At 39.9% G+C, this 24,471-nt stretch overlaps 1 protein-coding gene across 1 annotated transcript in view; it reads right to left on the reverse strand.

The window, feature by feature from the left end:
• Positions 1 to 24,471, reverse strand: part of ESYT2 (extended synaptotagmin 2) — an 82,155-nt gene that overhangs the window by 11,368 nt on the left and 46,316 nt on the right. The window contains exons 7-16 of the mRNA XM_038559190.1: positions 23,932 to 23,987; positions 18,377 to 18,497; positions 15,762 to 15,938; positions 14,672 to 14,754; positions 13,231 to 13,279; positions 12,050 to 12,139; positions 11,490 to 11,585; positions 5,238 to 5,300; positions 1,990 to 2,064; positions 739 to 825 (exon numbers count right to left, since the gene is read on the reverse strand). Coding sequence (XP_038415118.1) covers positions 739 to 825; positions 1,990 to 2,064; positions 5,238 to 5,300; positions 11,490 to 11,585; positions 12,050 to 12,139; positions 13,231 to 13,279; positions 14,672 to 14,754; positions 15,762 to 15,938; positions 18,377 to 18,497; positions 23,932 to 23,987 — 897 coding nt within the window. The remainder of the gene's footprint in view (positions 1 to 738; positions 826 to 1,989; positions 2,065 to 5,237; positions 5,301 to 11,489; positions 11,586 to 12,049; positions 12,140 to 13,230; positions 13,280 to 14,671; positions 14,755 to 15,761; positions 15,939 to 18,376; positions 18,498 to 23,931; positions 23,988 to 24,471) is intronic.

Raw genomic sequence — 24,471 nt, forward strand, 5'->3', positions numbered from 1 at the left:
TTTTTCCCACAGTTTTCCTTGTTTCTTTAAGTAGGCTCCACGCCTATGACCATCATGACCAAGTGGAGCTTATCCCCATATATAGGTTTGGAAGGTTTAACATTTGAGAATGAACAACATATTTCACCCTATTTACAAACATAAAAGGAAAAACCATACGATCATCTCAATAGTTGTAGAAAAGCCTTTAAGAAAATTCAACATCCATTCATTAAAAAAACACTCGGCAAACTAGTTAGTAGCTGGAGTAAAAGGAAACTTCCTAAGAGACTTCATGGTGAAACTCTGAGGCTCTCCCCTTAAGATCAGGAAGGAGGTGGAGGGGACTATTCACTCCAGAGGTGGGAGGGCCACAGCAGGGTGACAGGCAAGAAAAGGAAATGAAAGGCACCCAAATTAGAAACACAGAAGCAGAAAGGACACTATTAGCAGAAAACATGACTGCCAGATTGAAGACAACCCTAAAGTATCCATAAGAAGTTATGCAAACAACTCAGTACAATAATATATCAATATACAAAAGTCAGTTGCATTTCGAATACTAGAAACAAGCAATCAAAAGTTGAAATTTGAAAAAAGAATTTACATGTCAAAAAGTATGAAATACTTAGGGATAAATCTGACAAAGACGTGTCCATTACAGTGATGGGTCCCCTAAACTGTACTTTTTAGATCTGTGCAGCAACTTGTATGTTGGTTATATTTCAATGAAACTATTTAAAAATGCAAATAAAATACCTCGACTTGGAGGTCCTGGCGCTTGGGATTGTGAATGAAGAAGGTGAAGTTTTCTTCCCACACGGGTTCATTGGTTTTGTATCGAATCTGAAAGAAATAACCAAGTATCAGCTCTGTGATATTTTCTGCAGAAAAGGGCTACTGAGACTGTGTTTATTCATTTACTGTGTTTGGAAACTTAGGATAACTTTAATTAAATTCCAAGACATTTATTTACTCAACATGTGATATTACATATTAATTGTGAAAAGTGTTCAAAGGTGGGTACAGTCCAAAGTTTTCAGAGTGGGTCAGGGGAATGAACTGTGTGCCCATCCCAGTGACGACCTCAATTGCTCTGTCTGGTCGCTGTCCTACCTCTTCCTCAGGGACTACAAAATGCTGGTAAGTCAGGAAGCTTCCTAAATTGTGAACATTTAAAAGTGAACAATGGGGGCATTCCTGGGTGGCTCAGCGGTTTGCCTGCCTTTGGCCCAGGGCGTGATCCTGGAGTCCCAGGATCGAGTCCCATATCAGGGTCCCTGCATGGAGCCTGCTTCTCCCTCTGCCTTGTCTCTGCCTCTCTCTCTCTTTCTCTCTCTGTGTCTCTGATGAATAAATGAATAAAATCTTTTTTTAAAAAAAAAAGTGAATAGCCTGTAGCTTTAAATAATTCACAAAATGTTTTCTCTTATATTAGGAAAGTGGAAGGCATTACAGCAACAGCAATGCCCTCTCAATTTTTTTTAAATTTTTATTTATTTATGATAGTCACACAGGGAGAGAGAGAGAGAGGAAGAGAGAGACACAGGCAGAGGGAGAAGCAGGCTCCATGCACCGGGAGCCCGACGTGGGATTCGATCCCAGGTCTCCAGGATCGCGCCCTGGGCCAAAGGCAGGCGCCAGACCGCTGCGCCACCCAGGGATCCCTGCCCTCTCAATTCTTAAGCAGAATTGTGTTTGTTGAATTTTAAGGACTGCTGACTATCTCTCCAACAAAATAAAAGAGCATTCCAAGGAAACTCAGAAATTTATCCTATGTCATTCACTCACAAAATTAAGCAAAAAACATGTATTTTTAATGCTATTTTTAAAAACGAACAATGTGTTGACCAATAAAGAAGTATGGTTAACTATGAGATGACTGATTTGAGAAAACAAGAGAAAATATGGAAATCAATGATCTCATGCCCACACCATCAGCCAGCTGACAACAGTTCTCATCTGAGACCGGCAACAGTCACATCCCAGAAAACTAGTGGGCAGCTTTACCTTGCTCTCCTGGGCCTTGTGTCCAACTGACATCTGCACAAGAGGATTTGGATTGCTGTTTATTTTCTTCCCTGACTATCCAAAAAAAAAAAAAAAAAGAGAAAATAAGTAAGCATACATCTTGAAATGGGGCTTACTGAAAATGAGATTATTGGCTCATATTAATAATCACTTCTATTTATTTCTGATACTTCAGTTACAAGGAATATCTGGGAATAATTTAATTGGAAAAGAGTTGCTGAGTATATCCCGAAGCATAATTGTATCTACCATGAAATAAATTTAAAAAATTCCTGTTTGTATGCATTTTTTAAATGTTAAAGTCCTTCATTTTTAAAGCAAATTATTTTGGAAAAACAGAATCTTCCAAAAAATCTTTAATGCTAATTCCAGTTCTCAAAACTTATCTTACTGGGATAAGAGGATGATTAATTGCAGCGAATGGAAACAGAAAAGCATGAGGAAGGGCAAAGGTAGGGTACAATTCAGAACAGTTCCCTGGTTGGAATAATAAAAATACTACAAAGTATCAGAGACGTCTTCATGTTTTTAACTGAGTACCTTCTGTGCAAACATGTAGCTATCAGGTATTAAATCTTGCTTACCAGCTCCTAAGTTAATTCTGACTGGAAGAATAAACATCAATCTAGAATTGCATTAAATTAAGCAGATATAAATATGAGAAATATCCCGGAATGAGAAAAAATGGTAAGAAGCATACTTTAGCAAACAGGTGACAGAACACAGTAAAACACAACATATATGGGACATGAGGTTTATTTATAACTTAGCCCCACAAGATGTAGTTAAATATCTGTGTTAGTGAGAATTAATTAGGTCATAAAAATGTTTTTTAAACAATTTCAGAGTCGATCCTCAACACTGCAGCAATGATAAAAATAGGCATCGAATTCATATTATCACCAAAATAAAATATTATTAGCCCAAACATACTGTGACAATTTATTTTCTGGTTCATCTTTTTGATGTAAATAAATTCTGCAAAATGAAATAAATATTGTTAAAAAAAATATCCAAAGCTATAGACTGCTGGTAGAGAATACTAACTTTTCTCCTAAATCCTTCCTTTAATACTGGAACCCTGGAGTTCCAGCAGAGCACAAGTGCTCTGTAATTGAAAATTCTATTTCTGAACTCCCCATGCAGCTGGATGTGGCCAGGTAACAGTCCGGCTTTCAATGAGGGGCGACCCGACCGCCCTCCACAGTGCCACTTTGGGCTAGAGGTATAGAACGGCAGAGCCCTGGGTCACGATTCTGTTATAGGGAAATAAAATTGTCTTACTTAAGATATTGCACCTTCTGATAAATCAGCTGCTTTAATATAGAAACTACTTCACAGTTAATGTAAGTTACTTCATCTCTGAAAAAGCAGGCATTCATTCCTGAGTTACTATACCTTATCAATTCTGAGACACACTTTTTTTTTTTTTTTTTTTTTACTTTCTAACCTCTCTTGAAAACAGAATGCAACTTACAATTGGTAACTTTATATATTTATTTTTGAGCAGGTCCCAATTGTGAGATAGCTGTTCTTACTTTAACTGATTTGTTTTACTTCTATTTTCCTTTTGTTGTGTGTGATGTAACAAAAATCTGTATTTATCTTAAACCTAAAAATTCTTCTAATAAACATAAGCACTACCAAACCTTAACTGGACCTTTTTTTCCTCTTTTAGTAGTACATAAAATAATGGTGTATTTTTAAATGCATGATGTTTTAGATTCCATGAAATAAGGTTAAATCACTAAGTCTCCTACCGTGATGCAATATTTAAAATGTATGAGCATGAGTCAGAGACACAAATATAATGAAAACATGAATTTTTATTTTGTTAGCATTTTTTAAATTTTAAGTAGGCTCCACGCCCAAAGGAGGTTTGAACTCACGGCCCCAAGATTGAGAGTCACATTCTTTACTCACTGAGCCAGTCAGATACCTCGAAAACATGAGTTTTTAAGTTAGACTATCTTGAATTATATTTCAGCTGTTTGCAATTGATTGAGACCTACATATTTCAACTACTCGAACTTTGGTTTTCATGTCTAAAAAATGTACACAATACAGTTTCCAAAGCCTTGTTAGGTTTAAATGAAATGATGTCCTAACAATAGCTACACTAAGCTCTCTTACATGCATAATCTTACTCAATACTCCAAAAAAGATCGTATCATTACCAGTGTCTAACAGACGATTGAACATTTTGCCATAGGTCACATTGGTAAGTGTTCACACCAAGACATGACCTAGAGCCTTCGTTCCAACCATAGTGTCTCACTGGCCAATGACCCTCCAATATCACAGAAATGGTGAAGAGAGACTGTCAATCTAATTCCTTCCAGTGTATTTGGGGCAGTTACTTCAACTGCTGTGCCAACTAGTACTATAAAGGAGTAATTCACTGCTAGGCCACACCTCATCTCAGAGTAGGTAAGGGCTTAATAAATATTATATTGGAAAGTAGACACTGTTTGTCTTCCTCTCTTTTAAAACTGAACTATTCTTCTAGATGAAGCTGATTAAAAGCCATTCCTGATTCCTTTGGATAGAATTTTCTTAAGACAATTACATTTAATCCACCCCCTCCCCAATATTTAAGCCTTAAACATTCAAAGAAATCAGAGAGACAGAAATAAAACACTGTAAGTCATAGGAAACAATTTAGCCAGAAAATACATGTTCATGTTGTTTTAGGGAGTGGAGCTTAGTTTTCAATATACCTCATTTAACGAAATGTAAAGCTTCTCAAAAGATCTGTCACCCAAACTCAGCAGCACCAAAAGCCATGAGGCAACCAACTCAGAGACAGCCCTAACTCAGCATATTGGAAGAGGTGATTTCTAAATGGATAGTCACACTCCACAAGGAAGGAATATCTTGAAATCATAATCTAGAAATTGGTTAAGTTTTTAAACAGATCTTCTCTTTCTCCATTTTCACAAATTCAAATCCAAATAAAATGCAGATGATTTAAAACCACCTTAGATACTGCTGCCTAAGGCCAATAAGACAGAAGTCTAGTTTACCATATTGGTACTTTATAAAATTTATTTTCACAGTTGACAAATTCTAACTAACAACTCTTGGGTAACAAAAAAAGCATCTAATTAGATAACTAACTACTACATTAGTAGGGAGGCAATTTGTCAATAGACCCATGAGAGTTAAAAAGCATCATCTCTTTCAATATGTTTCAATTAACTTTTCAAAGGGAAGCTTTAGTTTACCTTTAAAGCTTTCTGAACTGCAGACTTCTTCAAGACATCAGGGTTAAATTCTAATGGGTTACTCTTTCAAGTCAGAAGAAAATGAATATACCAAGGGTTAATAAAACATGCAATGAGTTTTGTAAGGTTAATGACATGAAAATTTATGAGAACAAAAAAATTTTTAAATGAAAACCACCAACAAGAATGACACACACACAAAAAAAACAATAAAACTGATTGTTAGCACATAAAATCCTTCTTTATGAGTAAGGTTTCATCTGAGAATAAACCTTTAATCTATAAATATCAAAACACATTTCCTCTATGATTACTACAATCCTTTAGGATCACTGTTCTTTTTACTCCCAGCCCTCTTGTCTTTGGGATTTGAAAAATCCAGGAGGGACACTTTAAGAAAGGGTTTTATTTACTATCCTTTACTTGAATAAAACCCTAAAATATCAACCATAAATACACTACAGGTTTTATCTGAACTACAAATGAATGGGCTGTCAATGCCCAAACTGCTCACAAGTCAGATCATATCCTACCCTAGCAGATGCAACTTTACTTCCTTCTTTGTGCAAACCCACAGCAGGTGTGGGCCTTCTCCACTTCACTCCCATTCTCTCCTAAGCATCAAATGCAGAGGCATCTTCTGATCATATCACTTCAAAAGTTTGTCCTGGCTTTAAAGTTCTATTATGGGTTTTTTGTTCTACTTTTATCGACTTTTTTAATTAATTGATTTCTTGGCTTACAGAGGGTGACTAAGTTGTTCTGTAAGCTCCTTTATGGACTTCATATGACAAACTGCTTTTTTTATTATGTTTTCATTAAACAGATTTCATAATGAAGAAAGATGGACAACTGGCTTCCCCCTGCCTCCTGTGGCCAGGTGGGCCAGGTGAGAAGATAAAAAAAATTTGGCCATAAGGAATTAATGTGACATAAAGGCCAGAACACTGAGGTGGCCTGTGGAGCTTTAAAAATGGGATCCATCAGATCCCCAGGAGCCGGGGTAGGTGAGGCTGGGAACCACTGCCCTGAGGTGTGAGGACTGACCATCTTCAGGTGTCATAAAAACCTTTCTGAATTTCACTTTGGATGGATGTGATCTAGGCTAAGTATATATATTATTCTAACATGCATCAGTGAAAGCAAAATGAGGAGAGAGGCCGTGGTGTGGGTCAGGGTGCTAGCGGAGCACTGTGAGATTGTGTAAAGCTGTATAGGCTTCAGGGACAGGCAGGCCAGATCACACCGCTGCACTAGGAGCCCACGGTGAGCCCTGGGTGTCACTGCATATTCTGCCAATGGGCTATTCACTGTAACAGCTACCTGCACTTTTAAAAGATTTTTAAGTAATTTCTACCCCCAGCGGGACTTGAACTCACAATCCTGAGAACAAGACTCACATACTCTCCCAACTAAACCAGCCAGGTGCCCCTGCTTTGTTTTTAAAAGATTTTAAAGTAATACCACCTGTACTTTTTAAAAGTGAGATGGCACCTGGCATCATCACACCCAGTGGTCTTCACATCAGCTAGCATATTTATATAGAAAGTAGAAAGTATATAGAACACTCATCTCAGATAAGCTCCATGGACAGCTCTATGAGCTTACAAACTTGAAGTGATAACAAATATACTTTAAACTAGGAAGGAGTAGACAGCTGAGCTTAAATTCTCGCTCTGTGACTAACTGCCTGTGACCTTGGGTCTGTCCTCAGTCCCTCACACTCTATGTGCTGTCTGAAAGTGATCATGAGGGCCTGAGACTAAGTGAGCCATATAGGTAGAGCCCCTGGAAGGTGCTTAGCAAACGTATGCTACCATTTAAGTCTCAGGCTGTAAAGCCAGCCACTGGGAGCCAGAGAACACCCTCCATGTTCCAGGTTCAAATTCAGCCTGAAATTTCATCAAAAGAAAGAGGCAAAGTGCTGACAGTCTATATTGTCAGGAAGCTCTTTCCAAGAGGAGAAAGTCCTGTAACACTAAGGGTTTGCAGATGGCCTCAGTGGTGGTAACACATGCCTGGGGTTGGAAATTAAGTATTCTCAATAGGTAGAAGCTAAGAGTCTTCATGGAGCTGGCCTTTATTAGAAATACCAATGGTATCAGGCCTTTGAGGGAAAATTGAGAAAGCAATGATTTAATTTCACACTGAACACCAATGGGTTTAAAAAAGAAAAAAGGCAATCAAATAATTTCAAATTTATTTTATAAAACATTTTGTTAATGCCTATATTTGAATCGTTAGGCAGTACTAGTATGTGATTTTGAAAATGTGGGAGGAAAGCTAGTTTTGATAACCCAGCAATGTAGGAGCTAAATATCATGTAAAGCAATTAAAAAATCCTGACACAAGGTCAGAAATATTTCCTAAGAGTTAGAGAATGAGAAGTAACTGAGGAAAGCTGCTGTAGTTTGGAGCTTCTGCAGCAGCAACAGCTCACAGGACCATCTTCCACTAAAGAAATGCCTAAAACAAAGTCATTTTATAAAAACACGGCAGAGAATGGTTGCCATATGCATCAGTGGCCTCATTTTGACTTTTAATATGCCTTTAACAGGAACAAGCCAAGAATGAGGAGCCCATCCATGGTTACCATTTCCTGCCTCTGTGACTCTCCACAGCTCAGCAAAGCCTTCAGGGTCTGAGTCTTTACTTCCCTGGCTATAAAATGGGACAGAACACCTAGTCTTCAAGTTTTGCCCCACCCTTCTTTTTTTTTTTAATAAGAATAAACTGAAAATGCACGTGGAAATAGAAATGGAAATCCTTCAAAAATGCAAAGCACTACCACTATTAGATCCAAAGGCTAAAGAACTTTAAGGACCTCACTATTTATTGAATTAAATCAGTCTGGAAAGAATAACTTTCTAGACTGATGACTAAGCCATTGGTGACCTTCTCTGACCTCAAAGCAAGGAAGAATAACTGTCAGCTAAAAGCACCAACAGTACTGGGAATCAAGGCCCCAGGAAACAGACATAATGAGATCGGAATCAGCTTCCCAGAGAAGGGTTAGAAATGTTCAATTATCCACTCCTGGAAATTCTGTAAGTTCCTTAAGAGAAGCTGAATCCCAAACCCAATATGCTTTTTTCTCCCGTAGAAGCTCTGGGTAAAAAGTGAGGGAGAAGGTAAGTTTCCAGGGTAACAGGTGGACTTCTGTCCTGACTATCCGTGAGGCCACGGCTTGCACTTTAGGGAAAGCCAAGTTCTGACACTCCTGTGTTTTGTCAGGAGGAAAAAGTAGATTTAAGGAAGTTTTTTGAAAGCTTGCAAAAAAATATTTACATCTCACACTGAGATGAACCACTATGGCTTCTTCATGACTCACCAGGTTTGTTCATCTCATCATCAGATGCAGTCACCAAAGTTGGCTACAGCAGTGTTACTTTTACAAAACAAGCACAAAAGAAACACACGGACAGTAACTGAAATCATGCAAGAAAGTTTAAAAAGCATGCCACACCATTCCACCAGAGCGTTGATGGCATTAGAAGTTCCAGCCCACATTCTAGCAGTCTCCATCAAAACAAAAGGAAGAAAGAACACTGAAGAACTCACAAATAGTGCTCTATAGACTGAGGTAGTATTTTCACAAAACACTAGTCCCGACGCTCGCCTCTCTTTTAAGTAGCCACACCCAAAGTTTCCCTCGTAGATACTCTTAGGAGAGTAGAAACAGGAGGAGAAAGCAAAGAACGGTGGATTGCGGTCAATGAACGCACAGGAAGCCGTAATAAACAGGAGTGCAACGGCAGAGTCAAAGCATCCCACAGAAACGCAGGAGGACCGGTGGGCAAATGCTCCCATTTAAAACAAACACCCAACAGGGCAGTGGTTTCACAAAGATCCTTTGCCTCTGACACCCAGAGCATACTTCATGCACAAAGTGCCATCTTAATAGATTAATAAATTCACTTTTGCTTTTGTTTTGCTTACGTGATGTTATTCAAATTTCAATTTAACGTGACAAAATATACAGTTTGAAAGAGGCCTAATTCTTTCTTGCCAATTCACTACTACTATTCTTTGTATCCTAAAATATACAACAAATTCACTTCCATCAGGCATTATAAAAGACTTTATAACAAACATTACTATGATTATAAACAAAGTTCTGCTGTACGAGAAATTCTGTAGGAAGGTTAAATTAAATAACAACTTTCCCCAAATTGAAATTATAACAGAAAAAGTCACAGAGTTAACTGGAAGACAGGCCAAAAAGTAACACTTTAAGAAAAAATAAGGATTTGTAAAGTTAAAATCAGTCAACCTGTACTCTTCACTGAAAGAGTACAGTCACATATAATTACACACAGTGCTCAATTACATCTTCTTGGTATTAAAAAAATGATCATTTTTAATATTTTGTTAAAACTTTAAAACAAAGAGATGCACCAAGTACATTTATTTCTTTTTGAGCTAAATGTAAGTAAAACACAATTTTAAAACCTTGAAAGGTGCTAAGTGAAACTAGGGCATTTCATGAGATAAAGGAGATAATCTAGCTGTGTGAGGTGAGGTAAAAACAACCCAACATGACACTCAGATGCAAACCATGAAGGGCAGTGAACACACTGCTTTCTTATCTGTCTCCACCAAGTAGATGTCAACAAGGGGAGCACAAGGGGAGATTACATGCAAATGCACCTGGATGGGTGAGAATTTATTATAATTTTGGGAGGAAAACAACCTGTACCTTATGGCTATAGTCTATGGTCTTTCTTTCACCAAATTTCACAAAACTAGTGGTTGACACAATGAAATAAAGAATGGCCATCTCTTGAATAAGTGAACTGGCACTCAGGAGAAATGATCAAAACGATATGTTTATATAACGGTCACACTATCCTAAATAGTGAGTTTAAAGTATGGTGCTCCCAGTGAGAATGGTGAAAATTAACAAGACAGGAAACAACAAATGTTGGAGAAGATGTGGAGAAAGGGGAACCCTCTTGCACTGTTGGTGGGAATGTGAACTGGTAGAGCCACTTTGGAAAATTCTGTGGAGGTTTCTCCGAGAGTTACAAATAGAGCTACCCTATGACCCAGCAATTGCACTGCTGGGGATTTACCCCAAAGATCTAGATGCAGTGAAAAACCGAGACACCTGCATCCCAAAGTTCATAGAAGCAATGTCCACAATATGCAAACTGTGGAAGGAGCCTCGGTGTCCATCAAAAGATGAATGGATAAAGAAGTTGTGGTATATGCATACAATGGAATATTATTCAGCCATTAGAAATGACAAATACCCACCATTTGCTTCGACATGGATGGAACTGGAGGGTATCATGCTGAGTAAAATAAGTCAATCGGAGAAGGACAAACATTATATGGTCTCATTCATTTGAGGGAATATAAAAATTAGTGAAAGGGAATAAAGGGGAAAGGAGAAAATGAGTGAAAATATCAGTGAGGGTGACAAAACATGAGAGACACCTAACTCTGGGAAATGAACAAGGGGTAGTGGAAAGGGAGGTGGGCGGGGCGTTGGGGTGACTGGGTGGCGGGCACTGAGGGGGGCACTTGGCAGGATGAGCACTGGGTGTTATGCTATATGTTGGCAAACTGAACTCTAATAAAAAAAAAAAAAGTGTGGTGCTCACGTGAATGAAAATAGTATGATTTTTCTTCCCCACAGTCATTACCTTCAAAAGCTGTACTTCACAGTTTTTTCTAAGAGCAAAACAGTTATGATGCAAATGAGTAGGGGCACTTGCTCTGAGCTGCAGGAGCTGAGTGTGACAGATGACCAGGACAGTGTGCACCAGGGGGGAACACCAGAGGCTGCACTCCGCGGCCCTGCTCTTCCAGGCTGCCTGTCTGTCATCCTGCCACACTACAGCCAGGATGGACTCTGGGCTTGTAGGCAGAGCTGCTTCATTTTACTTCCATGACAATTAGAGACAGCTTCCATCTTTAGGTAACTCTATTTTAATAATTAGTGAGTTTCTACAGAATATCTTCTCCTCTAACTACAAGGAACATTCCTTTCCTATGTGACGGAGATGTCTTCATAAAACATGTCAGAGTAAAAATAATTCTGAACATCTGGATAAATCAGTAAAGTGTATAGACATAAATTATAGTCGTGAAGCAAATACACACTGATCCCTTCCCTTTGGTGCTCTCCAGGTGGGAGTGAAGTGAAAACACAGGAATAGTAACAGGTGACACAGTGTGGCTGAATGCAGCAACATCTGCTACCAGGAAAGGAGCACCCAAGGGAGCTCCCATGGCATTACCTACCGGAAGGTTCCTTGCTGAATCCAAATACAAGATCAGCAACGAAGAGGAAAGACCATCATTGGCTTGGTCTTTGTCAGCCCTGATGTCTGTTAGCACCTATGAGGAAAGGACAAGAAGCCTCAGCAGGTGTATTTCCATAAGATTTTAGACTATTTCTACCTGATTATGTCTGCAATGCTCAAGAAAATAAGAGGGGGTGGGGAAATAAATCATCCAATACATGCAACACAAAGAGAATGAACACAATAAATATACTTTTAATGACAAGAATCTGTATGAATCAACTAAAGAAAGCAAGATAATCTGTGGCTCTCCACAGCCTCCATAATGTATCAAGCACAAAGCATGAAGATCTCATAAAACAGGTGGGAATGACCTGTAAATCTGTCTTTCAAAAAAAATTCCATTATCTTTAATTTATCCCTGACATGACTGTAGTGACTTATAGCACAGTAATCAAAATTACTGCTGTTATTTTTTAAGCCAGTAGCAAAGTGCCCTGAAGAAACTACTCTTAGCTATGAAGGGTGGTGGTTGTCATGGGAAACACATCACAGCACCTTGTCAAGGTTTGAAGCATTTGGCATTAACGTGAGCCACTCCAGCTTCAAGTGGAGCTTTCCTCTGGGGACCTCGTCCAGGGCGAACCACTGCGGAGAGAATGCAAACGTTCACACAAGTACTCCTGAGTCAATCTTTCCAGTCAAGCAGCTTCCACAAACATCAAGAGCTTCTCACGTGAGGCACGGACAGTTGGGGATTAGTACTCAAGGACCAAGGCCTACCATAGTTCACTTTGTGTCCTTCCAATGAGCCAAAGGCCCCAGAGGACACAGCAGCATCAGGCTGGAACCAGCCCAGGACTGCCTGCTGACTGGGGGCCGTGCTCAATGCTTTACTTACATGAAGGGAACCACTGTAGAATAAATACTATTTTCATCCCTAATTTATACACAAGATTCAAATGTCCTCTAGTACAGTCCAGTATTATCAGGCTTCCATGTATAGATTTAATAGAATTTATGTGCCAGGAGATAATAGAACACTGATCCCAAATACTGAATTTCATTATCAAAAAAGTTCACATGCTTGTTTTTAACCACCACTATACTACTTAATAAAATAGCACACGACTGTTTCAGCTTAAAAACCACAAAGCAATTAATCAAAGATAGTCCCCAAATCTCAGTGTTGAGAGATTGCCCTGAGTGCAGAGGAAGGAAAATGTGTTACTCTGAAAGCAGTGGACCTCAACACTTACTTGGTTAATCATGGCCTACTTATCCCAATTATATCCATCTTTTAGAAGCCACCTCAAAATTTTCTTTTTTAAGAATATTTTTTATTCTGATAGCAATATCTTGGAAGTAGTGTCTGCTTACTGTCAATTCTCACTGTTATTTATAGGCAGCTTTCACGTGACCATTTCTCACCAACTGCACTGTGCTAGCTGTTATTAACTCTAGCTTTCTTTAAAAAGCCCACTTTTAGGAGGCTTCTCATAGCCTCTATCCTGACTCCCAAAGGAAGCACACACCTGCCTGAAATAGTAGGTCTGTGCTTGTACTCTTATGAATTTCTAGCACATGGGGGGCACTCAGTACATACCATCTGATTGAGCTGTTGAACTTATTTCTCTTCACTTTGTTTTTACTAAAAGGCCTAAGTTCTCAGAACATTGTGTGGGGGCAGCAGGTCTATCAATGCTCATGAAATAGAATAATACTCAAAGAAAACTTACTTCATCTAAAAGGCGCTCCTTTTCAACTTCAATAAGATCAATCATAAGACTATAGAAATAACAACACAACAACTTTAGAACATAGAAACACACTTCTTACAACTTCTTCTTATTTAAGAAATAACCTTAAACATTTGTCTACAAAAAGTGCTCCGGAAATGCATCAAAATGCTACAGTTTATCAAGAAAAGACTTCTTCCAGCTCTTCATACTTATCCCAAAACTATGAAGAGAAGTAAGGAAACAAGCCAGGGTGAGTCTCTGGGAGGTGAGGATCCTCAGTTTGGCAAAGCCAGGATCAGGTGTAAAAACTGCGGTCTGCCCCACAATGTAGCTATTTACAATGTGCCAAAAATGTCTGCAAGCCCCTCGGCGCTGCCATTCGTCGTCACTACAGGGCAGTCACTGGGGCCGCCTTCCCATCCTCGCTCCATAGCCCTGGACCATCGGGTCTCTGGAGCCCCACAGGGGCCTCTGGCTCCACTGAGAGCCCCTTCCATTTCCCCTAAGAATCCTGCTCTACCGCAAAGCCTGGAGCTCCCCCTGCAGAAGCGGGAGATGAGGATGGGAAAACGGCATTCCATCTGCTCTAGCACCTGCCCCTACACCAGGTGAGCCCACCCAGCTCTTTCCTGAGCTATCGCCACAACCCCCAGTCTCAGTCCCTGGTCCTCTGGGCCACACAGTGGCTTTATTAGAATGTACATTTGATCTGTCACTGCCCTGCTTATAAGCTCTCGGTCACTCCTTGTTAAACCTCTTCATGAATGAACTCTGAAGTCACAGCATAATGCACAGGCTATTCTTGAAAAGGCCAAATCTGTCCAATGTCATCTATCCCTTTTTCTTTTTGCTACAAGAAATTCAGTTAAGTAATAAACATCAGGGTTAGATATATTTTTTAAAATATCTTTTTTAGCTGTACTGGTTATTCTAAGTAAGCAAATTTATTTTTCCAATGTGTAGGCACGGTATAAATTACTATCCCTCCTGCTCCCTAAATAACTCAACAAATGGAAAAAGTTTAAAAACTCGTTTCTTCAATCTAGAGTGAAGCTGCCAGCATGGTGTGAGAGCTGGAGAGCCTCACAGGCATCAGGGCCACACTCCACATGTGGCTTATGAGCACTTCAATGGGGGCAGTACAACTACAAAAGTGAATTTAAAATTCTATTTACTTGATTAATTTAAATAGCAACATGTGGCCAGTAGCTGCTGTGACAGACAGAGATGTAGAATTTTTCCTTCTTGTCCTTAAATGTAAGCTGTTTTAGGAATAAAACATACTTTAAGAAATTTAAGGTGAAACAAACATTTTACCTAAGAGCCACGTAAAAATACATGCAACACATACATAGGCCTATTTTTTGAAGCTGTATTAGTTTTATGTGTGACCACTCAGAAGAAAGGTACCCTGTGTTGTCCTTCCCAAAGGGTTTACCTTCCTAGGAAGTCATCCTTGTCTGGGTCTTCATCAAAGAGCTCAATCTCTAATTCCTGTCCAGGATGTTCATAGACTAAAGCCTGAAAAAATAATGAGTAGTTATCTCACATTGTTACTAGCGTTGGCAGCAGCTGATGATGACAGTAGTTAACAGCACGGTGTATTTCTCTCATGCAAGTAGTTGTAAAGCACTTTCACATCATCGTCAAACCAATGTGTCTGCTTTGACACAGACACAGATTTTCCCATGGGAAATCGTGATGAAATACGTGCTCACATAGTAACATTCTACTGTTTCCAGTTTTCTGGGATTGCGTTTCCACTGCTCCGAAATGAAGTCCCAAGGCAGCACCCACGAATGGTACAGGCTTGGCACATCTCTGTAGTCCTAAAGCAGCTCTGGTCAAGTGCTGCTCCTGGGGTAGCTACAAGTGGTGCTCCATTTACCACCACTTAGAGAGTAAGACATCTAGCAATAAACAGAATCAGGAAGATGGGGAGCTGCTGAAGTATAAAGTGGATAACTGTTCTGGAGAAAAATTTTGCAAAAAAAAAAAAAAAGGCATAATGAGGTGGCAATTCCACTTTGAGAAGCTGATCTGGAGAAAAGTGGTCAAGTGAAGAACACTACCTTCACGTCGCATTGGTAACAGCAGTGGTTCCAATGCTGACATGGACAGCCAAGATCTCTTTGGGTAAAGAAATGATGGGATCTACTCAGTGAATGGCAATGACAGGTCAGGTCCATCTCTATGTACTGACACAGAGATGTCTACATGTATTAAATGAGAATTTACAAAACATAATCTCATGTTTGTAAATGGTTATATATGTTAACAACCACAGAAATCATTTTGTCAATTATTTACTGTGACAGTTTAATGCAATTAAAGTTTAAAATTTATGTGTTGTTTATGTGTTAGTACAACAAGAACGTTGTAAGGTAGGGACAGAGGTACAATACTTTAAAGATGGGAAGTTAAAGCAAAAATGATTTGTTACCCTCTAAACCAACCACACTCCTGTGTCACAGAAGTGGAATCAGAACGTGCGGAGAAGCTAACTGATGCCACTGGACATATCTTACCTCATATACCTCATTCCACTTTGGACTGAGGCTCTCTTTGATGACCTTGCTTTGGAAGATTTGGTTGCCAACTCGAATAATTCCATATGGGTCTGACTTTCCCTTGATGAGTCCCTTAAGATAAGTATCTTTCCCTTGAAGATCCTGAGCTTCAATAAAATGTATCCTTAGAACACCCTGAAAAGGAGAAGAATGTGTGGATGGTTTGCTGGGTCATCTGACAGACGTAGAACAATGACTGCATGCTCACAGAACGGAGAGAGAATGAAACAAAGACCCTTTTCCTGCTCAGCGAGCAATAAGGTAAATGTGCAATGTGTCAGGTGGCAGTGCTGAGGGAGACGAAGCAGGGCGAGATGACAGTGTTCGAGTAATAGGATCCTGAGTTGGGAGGCCACACCAGGGAGGGGGGTGAGGTGTGAGCTTCCTGGGAGATTTCTGGCAGGGTCCAGTGGAGTGTGTGCTCCAGGAGCCTGAGCTGCAGAGCCCCAAGGCTCACCCAACAGCCATCCATTTCAATAAGACAGTCACTGAGAAGCACCACTACAGGAAGTCTCAAGTGTTACTAAGCCCTCGACAGGCACTCATGACTTCAATTTTTACAACAATTCCATGAAAAACAATTGACCTTGGAACAAAACAGGTTTGAACTGCACAGATCCACTTACACATGGATTTTTTTCGATACACAATTATAAATTTTCTCTCCCTTATATAGTTTTAGTAACATTTTTTTCTCTAGCTGACATTATGATACAGAATAGTACATAACATACAAAACATGTGTTGTTTCTGTCATTGGTATGGCTTCTAGCCAAAACTAGGCTACTACCACTTAAGTTCTGGGAGAATCGAAACTTATATGCAGATTTTCTGCTGCTCAGGGTGTCAGTGGCCCAACCCGTGTTATTCAAGGGGCAACTGTACTGTCGTCATATTTATTTTACAGATAGGAAACTAAAACTTTTAATACATACTATACTACTCATGGAGTTTATTTTTATTTTTATTTTTTAAGATTTTATTTATTCATGAGAGACACAGAGAGAGAGAGAGAGAGACATAGGCAGAGAGAGAAGCAGGCTCCCCACCGGGACTGGGATCATGCCCTGAGCTAAAGGCTCAACTGCTGAGCCACCCAGGTGTCCCTACTCATGGAGTTTAAAGCAAACTTTTTTTTTCCTAAAATGTTTAATTGGTAAAATAAAAAATACTTACTCACACTTCTTTCAGGGCAAACAATGGCGGTAACATTAGCACAGGGCAGCACTGTCCTCCACAAACCCTTTTAAAATTACCAGGTAATAGTACTGACCCAATCAGCGAGGGAGCAGGGAAGCAGCTGGCTTCCCAGCTGCTGCCAAGGCAGGAGGAACCTCCCTCCCACCTCGGGGACAACCCAGTGGCCTCCCCAGGGACACACGGGTCTCCTCCTTTGGGACAGAGCAGTGGTGCCAGAGCCCCCTGCGGCCTCCCGGCTCCGGTTCCCTTTATTTTTAAGGGGAGTGGAGAGGGAGGCAGTGGGGGAGGAGAGGGAAGGAGGAAGAGACAGACAGGCAGGGAGGAAAGGGCGGGAGAGGGAAAGAGAGAATCTTAAGCAGGCCTGAAGCAGGGTTTGATCCCACAACCCTGAGGATCATGACCCAAGTGGAAATCAAGGATCAGATGTTTAACAGACTGAGCCATGCAGGCACCCCTGGGGGTTTCACTTTTAAGGGTAATGCTCTCACTAACCTGTGAGGGTCCATGCACGCCAAGCACCTCCTCTCTGACCAGTGGAAGAAATTCTGTCCCTGACTAGAAAGTTCTCACTGTCTTTGAGGCTATGTAGTTTATGCAACTGAAGGCAACCCCAATATCTGTGACCTAATTGTGTGTGCTAAGCATCACCCCCAATTTACAGATGAAGAAATTGAGGTTCACACACGCCAAATAATACGCCCAAAAAGCAAAGCTGCTGTTAGACTCCAGGGCTGTGACTGAGATCCACGCCTTGCCTTTTCCATCCTGTCCAGGGCAGCTGTAACACAAGCACTGTCTCTGCCCTGGTGCTTATGAAATGACTCCAGAGGTAAACCATACTCTCACAGCTGAGAGAAAACAGTCATTATACAAAGTGCCCATCACTTAGACTAAGCTGTTATGTTCTGATAACACAAATAGTATGTGTTTTCTGAGATAATTAAGCTGTCACAGTGATCTTTCATGACTTGCAGTAACATCTGCAGAATTAAATCCCCATAAGCACCTTGGATGTTCACGGCTGGGGTTCAAGAATTGCCCTGAAGTCTCTGAGATGCATACTGGCCAACCTTCTAAGGAGTGTGATAGGACAAACTATTACATCACGATCCTAGTGGCAAGGTCACTTTTAAGAGAATCATGAGAGGGCATCTGGGTGACTTGAGTGACTGTGTCTGCCTTCAGCACAGGTCATGATCCCAGAGTCCTGGGATCCGGAGTTGGGCTCCCTCTGCCCTCCCCCTTGCTTGTGATCTCTCAAATAAATAAATCTAAAGAGAGAGAGAAAATCACAGGAAGTTATAATACCCGAATATGTGATAAGCTTCTTTGTGTCTATGTCTAAGTGTTAATGAGTGCTCAAGCATACTTACCTTTGGTATAGGAAACCGCAATTGAGCTATTTGAACTTCACTGACAAGAGGAACAGTGATCCGATTGGGAAGCACCAGATAGTTTGATATTATATCCAGAATGATAGTATCCGACAGACCACTATCAGGTGGGCAGTAAAAAGAACAAACCAACTATCAGGCATAGCAACACTAGTTATCACTTTAACAGTTAACTTAGCACAAACTGATAACAACACCCCATTTACAAAGACAGAATTGTCTAATTTCTTAAAGACAATATTTAAAACAAGCAGTTCAATACTTTAGCTGCAATATGGCTACGGTGACTATTATGTGGGATACATACATAGCTGAGAACACGCAGTTAATATTCTGGCTACATTTCATAATATTCTAAATAATGTTTCATATATTCCTACATAACTTCATCATTGACTTAATATTGACTAAGACACATTACATTTTTTTTTAGCATATTTCAAATGTTCAAAAAACTGCAAGGAATACCATAACAAACATCTTCCCTACTCATTCCATGTTTCTTACATTAAATTTCTCCCCTTATATATTCACAGCTCCCAAAGAAGTAGAATAATTTTTTTTAATTTTTTATTTATTTATGATAGTCACACACACACAGAGAGAGAGAGAGAGAGAGAGAGAGAGGCAGAGACACAGGCAGAGGGAGAAGCAGGCTCCATGCACCGGGAGCCCGACGTGGGATTCGATTCCGGTTCTCCAGGATCGCGCCCTGGGCCAAAGGCAGGCGCTAAACCACTGCGCCACCCAGGGATCCCCCAAAGAAGTAGAATAATTTAGTTTATTCTCTCTTCACACTATATTTGGGAACTGAATACTGTCACAATTTTGAAATTCTATTTGCCACTGCACAGAGAACTCAGTAACATGAATAAAATGTAGAAAATAAACATGTTTTGGGCTATTCTTTGGGGTAAATGTGAGCATTGAGGACACTTTCTGAAAGCACACATCAATGAAGTTTCACTGATGCAGAAGAACACTTTTAATCAGAACTGAGAAGTTTGAAGAGAATCTTACTTCCCGCCCATACTTCTGAGATGTGAACACAGAGAAATACCTACTGGGACAGAGTGAAAGGCACAGTCTTGCAGTAATAACTGAACATTTACTGGAAGCTGGGTATCCAAACACAGTAACAAGATAAGAGGTCTTACCTTACTTAGGACATTTCAGTTCAAGATGGAAAAAAGACTGAAATACCCAAAACCCCACAGAAAACACTGCTCTTTTATGAAGAGGTCAGTTAATTAGACATTAATAGTCTAAAGAGACAGAGAGGATTTCAGCTGGCAGATAGTCAGATATATGTCCATTAAGCAGTAGTGTGAGGTGGGCCTTCAGAGCTTCAAGATCAAGCATATTCTCAGTTTAGTCATTTCCTCCCAAAAATACTAGGTTTGTTTATATTAAAAAATTTGCTGGAACACAAGATCCTTTGATGATGATATGCTTCAAATGCCTTGGTGGTAGGCCAACCACCTCACCACCACCTGGCCATACAGACTGAGGCCCAACACCCAGGAAAGCAGCAGCAGACCCATCCTGATGCCTCACTCCTGCTCACCTTTCTACCCTACTGCACACCCACCAGCCTCCTCAGAGCTGCATCAGGGCTGCAGTGCTGCTCCTAATCACTCCCAACATCTAGCGGGCCCCTCTGCTGGTCCTGGCTGCTGTCATGGTCAGGAACAGCTATTGTATCTAGGCCTCTGTCTTTCAGAACTGCCTGCTCATCACTTTGTTTCTTTCTTTTTTTTTTTTTTTTTTTTTTTTTAAGATTTATTTATTTATTCAGAGAGAGCGAGAGAGAGGCAGAGACACAGGCAAAGGGAGGAGCAGGCTCCACGCAGGAAGCCTGATGTGGGCCCCGATCCCGGATCTCCAGGATCACACCCCAGGCCGCAGGCTGCGCTAAACTGCTGCCCCACCGGGCAGCCCTTATTTCTGTTTCTCCCATAATTCTCATCCCTTCCTATACCTTTAGCACGGAGTTTAGGACTCTTCACTGATAGGGGTAGCCAACCTATGGTGAAGTACAGTAATTTAGGCAGTGTTGCTACTTCATAATACCTTGGGTTATGTTTTTATTTTTCATAAAGATTTTATTTGACAGAGAGAGAGAGAGAGAGAGAGAGCACAGCAGGGGAAGAGAGAGCGAGTGCACAGCAGAGGGAGAGGGAGAGAAGCAGGTTCTCCATGTGGGGCTCAATCACAGGACCCCAGGATCATGACCAGAGCTGAAGGCAGACGCATCACCCACTGAAACACCCATGTGCCCCGGGGTTCTGTTTTTAATCAATGAATACAGCAAATAGATACTCATTTTGTAACCCTCAGGGCAAAATGTGTTAGGTTCAAAGTTACCGAATATTTACTCTTGTAAGATTTGCCATAGCAGTGATTGCTAGAAAGTCTTTAAGTGAGAAAAGCACAGCCCAAGTTTTAAGTATATATGTATATATTACGTAGCATTTATATAAATATAAAATATCTTTTATTACATAAATTTTACATAATTTTGTTTATATACATCCTATATAAATATATTATTTTATTTAAAGGGGATGTTTTTATATATACCTTTTATATCATAGTTCTGGTTCGAACTAGCGTGTATTTCCTTCCAAATTTATAATATACATGAGTATATATTTTTAATGACATATATAATTCTCTACATACTAAATATATTTTATATATGTGCATAGAAATCTATATATAAAATAGCTTGAAGCTATTACTGTATAAAGAGAATCTGTCATTATCATTAAGTACAACTGAGTGTATATGTTTCTCCATGTGTATAGACATATATGTGTGAGTGTGTATAATTTGTCTTTTACCTTATTTTTAAAGATTTATTTTTGTGAGAGAAAGAGAGAGAGCATGCATGAAAAAGCAGAGGGAGATGGAGAAGCAGACTCCCACTGAGCAGGAAGCCCAACATGGGGCTGGGTCCCAGGACCCTGGGATCATGACCTGAGCTAGAGTCAGACACTTAACTTATCCCCCAGGAGCCCTTTCACTGTATTTTGTATTTTTTAGTAGGCTCTATGCCCAACATGGGGCTTGAACTCCAAAACTCTAGATCAAGAGCTGCAGGCTCTACCAACTGAGCCACCCAGGTTTCTCTCTTTTAAATAAATGATTTGAGATTGACTCCCCCAGCAGCAGGCTTGCCAAAGGTAAAATACGCCCTCTGGCTCACTCTCTAAGGGAACTAATATAATGCTATTTACAGGGTAGCTGCTTGACAAGCTTGCATTTATTTTCAGTCCTCCCATGATGCATACAACAGGAAAGCAGAACAAACACATTTAAAAAAAAAAAAAGATTTATTGATTTGAGAAAGAGAAAGTCTACGGGGGGAGAGGGAGAGTCCTCAAGCAGGCTCCCTGCTGAGTACAGAGCCCGATGTAGGGCTTGATCCCTGGATCCCAAGATCATAACCCAAGCTGAATGCAAGAGTCAGCTGCCTAATCAACTGAGCCACCTCAAACATTTTCTACACTAAACAGCAGGTTTGTTGTTTTGCTGGCTAATCAGCATCTGTTCTCACAGATGCAAGTAATGGTGAAAGTTCCTCCTTGGTTTCTCCTGGTGCCCCTGTTTCTCCTCTGGGGATGGGCATGAGACCCACACCTAATAATCAGAATCATAGGGTTTGTCCAAGGATGGGTGGACAAACAAGTCAGCTCTGAGACTTTTGCCAGAACTAGCAGAAGAAGGTTCTTTTCAGACTGAAGTTGCTAAGCATGAAGAACAGAAGGTAGAAGCTGCTAATTCACAGTAAGGGCCTGCTTAACAACAAACCCACGCAGAGAAAACCAGAGTCGAGAGTTGGGCAGGGAGTCTTCAGGGCATCGCATGGACAACAATGCCTGCCTGTGACTGATTTCACCCAGAGAGTGCTCCAGACTGCTCAGTGACACCAGCTAGGAAGAAGCCAGTCTGATAGGAGCCCTGCAAGAGCAGGTGTGACAGTTCTGTTCACAGCTACACTACAGCACAGAAAAGTGGCTGGCTCATAGCAGGCACTCAATACCTACATGTTGGATAAATGAATAAAAAATAGTATTTATTTACTCATTTACTTTTTAAAAATGTTTATTTATTTAAGCAATCTCCACATCCAATGTGGGCCTTGGACCTCAATCTCAGAGTTGCACATTCCTCCAACTGAGGCAGCCAAATACTCCCTGCTCATTTACTTTTTTAAAAAAAAGACTACTTGTGTTGGACTTATAGCTTGCAACCAACTATCCTAATGAATACTTCAACAATTCTTTAAGTTGTCCTTTCTTTGTAAAGATCTTTTCAAGATGAACAGTACTTTCTATGTCCATTAAACCACAGTATCTAAGAAATATTTTTTTTATTAGGACCATGCCTCATTTTATTAAAGTCCTAAATTTTCCCTGATGATGAAACAAAATAAAGCTCTTTCTAGCGGTCATTTTAGGGACCTAAACAAACACATGGGAACAGAAAAAAAACAGACTAGTGTCTGACCTAGTTTAGAAAAAAAGAAAATCCAATTAGACAAGTTATCTACTAGGAACATAGTTAACTGTAACCAATAAGTAATGTATTCCAACCTTCAAATAATATAAGAGTAAACCGCAAAAGCAGGTTTCCAGAATTTTCTGCTTGGCAACAACTAATAGGTTCACCGCACACAGGGACCTTCCATCAGGTGAGATGATGGTTGTGACCTGAGGAAGATTTCACTTTCCCCACAGCAGGGATGTGACCTTCATGGTCTCCTAAGTTTATTATGGGCAAATTTCCTCATGTTTTAGATGTGACATTCCAACAGAATAATGAAGAGACTCCAGTGATGTGAGGCAGAAAGTCCAGGTTTCTCAGCTCTCACACCCAACCTATACATTCTAGGTCTGGTACCTACATTTACCCCTCTGTGAGGAGCTGCTGGAGGCATGCAAGGCAGTAGCACAGCCTGAAAAGAATCCAAAGGGCTAGTTCTGAAACATATATTCACTTCTTTTTATTATTATTTTTTTATAGATTAAAAATTTTTTTTCATAAATTCACTTCTGAAGTTTCATTTTTCTGGGAAAATAAGAAAAAACAAATTTAAAAATTAACTTGAAGGATATTAAAAGGCTGCTACTTTTCTCAAACACCAATGCTTGGGGCACCTGGTTAGCTTAGTTCACAGTGTGACTCTTGATTTCAGGGTTGTGAGTTCAAGCATCACACTGGATGTGGAGCCTACTTAAAAAATAAAAATGAAAAGAAACAACAAAAGCTGGAAAGATGCTTCATGATGAAGGAAAAGTAAAATGAAAGGTGAGTGATGCTGTCGAACCCCCTCACTCACTCTCCTTCCAGTGTCCCAGATGCAGTCAAGAGTGTGGAGCCTACCCAAGTCTCTTCGCCTGAGTCGCACACAAGGGCTGGCCTGAGGGGCACAGATTTTGCTTGGTGCCCATTCTGTGTTTTCATGACACTAGAAACACACATTACACCATCAACAAGCTAACCTTAGGGCATGAGATCATACTTACTTTAATCCTGGGATATCGAGAAGATTAGTCAGTCCTGTCCAGTTAATTTCTATAAGCTGTTTAAGAAAAGGGCAAAATATTAAGTTTCCAAATTATTTCCAATTATCAAATCAAATCATACAGGTTTCTTTATAAACAAAATGCATGAGTTCATAACACTGTCCTACTACACCTTTTCACTTTGTCAAATATCAAAGTCATTGTCCTTTGTTGTTACGCAGAGTGTTCTCTCTTGTGTGTTTTTGATAGCATCTGTCCCTCTGATAAAATCAAGTAATTTATATACCTTTCATCCTATTAATGGACACTTAGAATATTTATAATTTCTCTTTTATTATAAGTAAGGATTCAGTTAATATCTTCTTATATACACATTCTTATAGCACATGCAAACTAGCATTCAAAAAGAAAGTTTTGGTCAAAGACATATATATATATACACACACATATATATGTGTGTGTGTGTGTGTATATATATATATATATATATTTTTTTTTTTTTTTTTTTTTACAAATTTTTGTTTTGGGAGTGCCTGGGTA

This window comes from Canis lupus, chromosome 16 (genome assembly GCF_011100685.1).
Source record: "Canis lupus familiaris isolate Mischka breed German Shepherd chromosome 16, alternate assembly UU_Cfam_GSD_1.0, whole genome shotgun sequence".
NCBI lineage: Eukaryota > Metazoa > Chordata > Mammalia > Carnivora > Canidae > Canis > Canis lupus.